Source organism: Sceloporus occidentalis, unplaced genomic scaffold, assembly GCF_023333645.1.
Source record: "Sceloporus occidentalis isolate IW3139 unplaced genomic scaffold, rSceOcc1.0.p SCAF_100, whole genome shotgun sequence".
In the NCBI taxonomy this organism is placed as follows: domain Eukaryota; kingdom Metazoa; phylum Chordata; class Lepidosauria; order Squamata; family Phrynosomatidae; genus Sceloporus; species Sceloporus occidentalis.
In genome coordinates this window covers 591,003-596,076 of record NW_028317080.1, presented here as the reverse complement: position 1 = coordinate 596,076, position 5,074 = coordinate 591,003, and the positions used below count along the sequence as shown (strand labels likewise).

The 5,074-nt window shown below is 41.3% G+C and overlaps 1 protein-coding gene across 1 annotated transcript; it reads left to right on the top strand.

Moving 5' to 3' along the window:
* The first annotated feature begins 1,115 nt into the window (after window positions 1–1,115).
* LOC149284023 (pseudouridylate synthase RPUSD2-like) lies at window positions 1,116–5,074 on the top strand. The gene is made up of 3 exons (XM_089497210.1): window positions 1,116–1,496; window positions 2,620–2,916; window positions 4,322–5,074. The coding sequence occupies exons 1-3, from the start codon at window positions 1,116–1,118 to the stop codon at window positions 5,072–5,074; spliced, it is 1,431 nt and encodes a 476-aa protein (XP_089353336.1).

The window sequence follows — 5,074 nt, the reverse complement described above, 5'->3', positions numbered from 1 at the left end:
CACCTGTCAAGCATTATCGTCTTGATATTTCAGCAGCTGAAACATCTATGGCATGCTAAGTCAGCCAGTACATGCTGGAATCTGGGTATGATAGGAGTGTGATTGCTGTTAACAATATAACTATATATATGTTAGTTATTGATTTTTTTGTCCAATTTTGGTGTTACTTTTAATAAAAGTGTGTTGTTTTTTTTAAAGGAGGGGGGATAATTTTTTGTTTTCAGCCAAGTGAATCCTGAATTTTCGGTTTCAGTCCAGAATTTTTATTTCGCACAGCCGATCTCTGTAAAATCACAGACCTGAAATGAGGAATCACAAGTTATTTCCATTTTCATAGTCCGCTTCTCCCCAGAATCAGATCTCCCAGAGTGCTTCCTCCTGATTGGAGGAATGGGGTCGGGACACGCAATGGCTCCTCACTTTTGCGGAAGTACTCCAAGAAGCCAGAATAACAAAGACGGAGAAAGCGAGGTGCAGAATCGCTTCTCTTTCTCCACAAATCTGTCCGCAATATTCATTCAAATTAAAATTTGTACAAATTCAAACGCACAGGTCTAATTTGGACCATAAAATACAACATACGTTTCTAACAATTTTAAACTAAGGGAATATTCTCCTGCTTATTAACCAACACAATTTAAAGCTCCATATAATCAGGTATTTGTGTTATAAACGCTACACATACATTAATTTTGACACAACTGTGTCTTCATCGGTTTTTGACACATTACATTTGTGAAGTCTTTCCAGCAGAGCCCCTATCAATCTCCCTAAAGCCCATTTTACCAGCATGCGACCTCGGGGCAATAATATTATGACGTTTATCTGTTAAGCGCCACCCTTTCAGTCTTAATACAGCAATTACAATGCATATTTTATCCATTCCGGAGATGTGGCGTTTTTAATAACTACGAGGTATTGTTTAAAAATAAATTCTTTCTTTGGCACGCACATGGATATTTGTAATTGTTCCAGTCACTAAAAGCCTCTGCTGCGTGACGTCATATATATGCGCCGGGAGCCCTACACATGGGTACTAGCCTGGGATGATCAGATTGCTACAAAGAGGAGGACGTTTTGTGGTCTCCTTTGTAATAAGATCTGTGTCTGGAGCTATGTCGGAACTTTCTGGTAACAGTAACGCACCAAAAGATGAGACTAATGTGGTTATAGGTAAGAGGAAAAGAAAGCACCGCGGGTTAGATGCTGGCGATCGTTATGTGCCGCCGCCGGTGAAGCGGAAGCCCGGAATTAGCTTCGGAGAAGAACATTTTCGTGAGACCGAGTCCTACCTGGAGAATGGGCTGCGCAAAGTCCGTCCTTATTACTTCGATTTTGAGACCTACTGTAAAGGCCGCTGGGTAGGGAAGACTTTATTGGAGGTATTCAGTGCAGAGTTCAGAGCCGAGCCTTTGGAATATTACCGACAGGCGGCCCAAGCCGGCAGACTGAGGCTTAACGAAGAGGTCGTACGTGATTTAAACGTTGTACTGAAGGTAAACATTTGGTGCGGCCTTCGGTGCATTGTAGTACCATTCTCTATTACTTTATAAGTAGCATTATATTAGGGTTTTATATGTTTCTAGTGTTTCTCTGACATCAGAAAAGCAAGAACACGATCTGTGTTCCATACCAGTGGTGTTTAAAAGGGAGGGGGGGTTAGATCATCTTTCACCCCCAGTTAACCAGATGAAAGCGACAATGACCCCTCCTAATTCACCTTGTGGGGTAAAAAGGCTTGTGGGTCTACTTATGTCTTGAACTAAGATAACAGCACCAGCTATGTCCCATCTGTGTGTGATAATACATATCAATTATTAAAATCTTAAAAAACTAAAAACCTGCCACAATATTGAAGTATAAAGAACCCTGATAAACATTTGGTATCAGTTCAATTTAAACGACAGTCTCACCATCATATGCACTTTGTGTCCCTTTTGCAAATGCCTTGGGAGATTATGCAGAATCCTCCATACACATCCGCACTAACCCCCCCCTTTAAGAAAAGAATAGTTAATCATAATGCAGATTATTCTTTAGATTGCTTCTTTTATCCCCAAACAGAATCGTTCATATCTTATATACCTTGCCAGCATAGCCTATATATGCCTAGCTGTGTGTGTGTGTGTGATGTTTGCTTCTGGAAGATGAACTACACTGGAGGTAAGCACCAACATGCAGTGTTGTATCCATAAAGCGATTAATCCAAGGTGATCTAAAGACAACATTTAAATGCTGTCATGTTACTATTCATTATAATCAGCAATCTCTGTGAACCTTTCACGCAAGGTCCGAGTTGCCCTTTTTGTAATGCATAGTTAATATACTTACCCCACTGATCTAGCTGTGCTCAATCATTGTTGCAGAAGAAGCTCTCTGCACTTTGCTGTTTATAATCTATAGCTCACAAGAGTTTACCATTTGCTAATTCAGAGTGATATCAGGTAGTTAAAATTATGTTGTTTCCTGCAAAATCCCTCTTTAGCGAGAAGGGCCCTAAGTGTTTCAGTTAATTGCTGCTTGGCATCCTTGGGTAAAATATGCTAGTTAACCGAGCACAAAAGGGAAACAACCCATTCTTTGCGTGGCTGACGTTTTGTTTTTTTCTCTTTGTTTCAGAATAATGATTTTCTTAGAAACACGGTGCATCGTCATGAGCCGCCTGTGACAGCTCAGCCTCTGCGTATTCTAGCGGAAAGTGATGAGATAGTGGTGGTAGATAAGCCTTCATCTTTGCCCGTTCATCCTTGTGGCCGCTTCCGCCACAACACTGTTATTTTTATCTTGGGCAAAGAGCACAATCTTAAGGAGCTTCATACCATCCATCGTCTGGATCGCATGACTTCTGGCGTGCTCATGTTTGCAAAAACCTTAGATGTGTCCAAGAAAATTGATGAGCAAGTACGAGAACGGCAGGTGAGGCATAAAATGTGGCTACAGACCGTACGTTAAGAAAAAATGGCCATTGCATGAATATCACTGCATGAATTGCACTGCGGAATAGCGAGTTTAGTCAAATGAGTGCTACTAGGAAAACCACCATCTGACACAGTTACTCTCTTGTTCGGTTGGTCCTGGTGGTCTTTGTTTAGGTGGGGTGAGGAGAAGTTGAGACACCAGATGCCTCAAATATCTGCTTTCTTGCCCGGGCCCTCTGCTGCAACAAGAGATACCTGGTTGATCCTGGCAGTAGCATATGCTTGTCTGAAAGATTAAACCATGCATGTGTAAGTACACACGGCCGGTACTGTGAAACTGGGAATGGCTCATCAAATCGGTTAAACTAAGATTGTTTCTAACATTTGATGGAACACTCCAGCTCCAAACACAATCAAAGGAAACATTGGCGTCCAATGCACGTTACTGCATGTTTCTTTTTGGTCTTCTGTCTAATTTTTCAAGTGGAAAGTAGCAGTGTCTTTGTGTGTGGATTGTTCCTTTTCAAATATTCTGCAGAGCTGCTTTACCATTGGCTTTTTTGCCTATTTGCATTCTAATTTGGTATTGTGCTGGATGCAAGATAACAGGGTAGTCTCTCCCACAAGGGGAAGAGACCCTTAAGAGCATGTACAGTCTGCAATGCTGTCTGCCAGGAGGCTGCTGAAAAACTAAACAGTGTTTCTAGGAGAAAGAAAAATAATTGAACATCAAAGCACAACTTCTGTTCACTTTCGCTGTTTGAAAATCAGATCATGAGGTTTGGTATTCCCTCCCGATACGTTCACTGCCGATAGTCAGGAGAGGAGTAGAATCCCAGAAGGGTGCGTCCAGAACCTGCTGGGATCTCTGATAACCCTGTGTTGGCTGATTGCATACATCATGATCAAAAGTGGACCTGTTCTTCCCAATCATTGTCTGTCAGCAGAGAGGAAGTTCACTGTGAGGGGGAGAAAATAATTCTCCCTCTTTCTGGAAAAAATGAATATACAGTAAAAATTAGAGGGACCCAAGTGATGTTGTCATGCCATCGCTTGAGGTCCGCAAGATACAAGAGAAGTCCTGAAATGGTTTTGGATCATGGAAGAAGGGAATCACGGTTTACAAACACATGGTAAAAATATTAAAACAAAAAAACCTCTGGTCTGTACGGTAGTAAAATCCCTTGGTTATTAAGAGGTTAATATGTTAGCCTTGGGAATGTCTATATGTCTGTCTAAATTTGTACTGATATCTGCCCATTGTATATTTTGTGTTATCCTATGCGGTGAGAATATCGATTTATAAGATTAATATAACTGATACAAAAATAGTTGTAGTTCTCATTAGCTAACCTTTTATATGGATTAAGCCATCATAATATTTTGTTTTCTTTCAATCGTAGCTGGAGAAGGAATACGTTTGTAGAGTTTGTGGTGAGTTTCCTGAAGAAGAGGTAACCTGTGAAGAACCGATACTTGTTGTCTCCTACAAGATTGGTGTGTGCCGTGTGCATTCTAAAGGCAAACCCTGCAAAACAGTCTTTCGGAGATTGAGTTACAATGGCAAATCCAGTGTGGTAAAGTGTTTTCCGTACACTGGCCGTACGCACCAAATAAGGGTCCACTTACAATATCTTGGGCATCCTATTGTCAATGACCCAATCTATAATACAGAATCCTGGGGTCCCAGTCGGGGCAAAGGTGGTTCGATAGATAAAAATGATGAGGAACTGCTTCGGTCGCTGGTGGAGGAACATAGATCGAAGAATAGTTTGGACGTCTTGGACGTAACAGAAGAGGATCTTCAGCTGAGCATAAAAAGTAAAAATGACGACAAAGGGTGCACTGCACAACCTGTAACAAGAGAAAACCTGCAGAAAAGCGGAGACTCAACGAATGTAGAATTCCCAGCCGTCCAGGAGGCTTCTAGAGAAAATGATAAATCTGATGGTGAAAATTTAACCAACAATGTACAGGAAAACAAACAGGCATTAAGAGATCTATTGTGTGGGGAATGCAAGCTTATAAGGCCAGACCCCTCTCCCAAAGATCTTGTTATGTACCTCCACGCATTAAGATATAAGGGGAGCGACTTTGATTATTCCACTGAAATGCCAGACTGGGCACAAGAGGACTGGCAGTTGGATTTAAAATAG

Coding starts and splice junctions, on each gene's coding strand:
- LOC149284023 (XM_089497210.1), top strand. CDS start 1,116: ATGTCGGAACTTTCTGGTAACAGTAACGCACCAAAAGATGAGACTAAT. Junction 1,497..2,619: donor ATTTAAACGTTGTACTGAAG/GTAAACATTTGG, acceptor TCTTTGTTTCAG/AATAATGATTTTCTTAGAAA. Junction 2,917..4,321: donor AGCAAGTACGAGAACGGCAG/GTGAGGCATAAA, acceptor TTTCAATCGTAG/CTGGAGAAGGAATACGTTTG.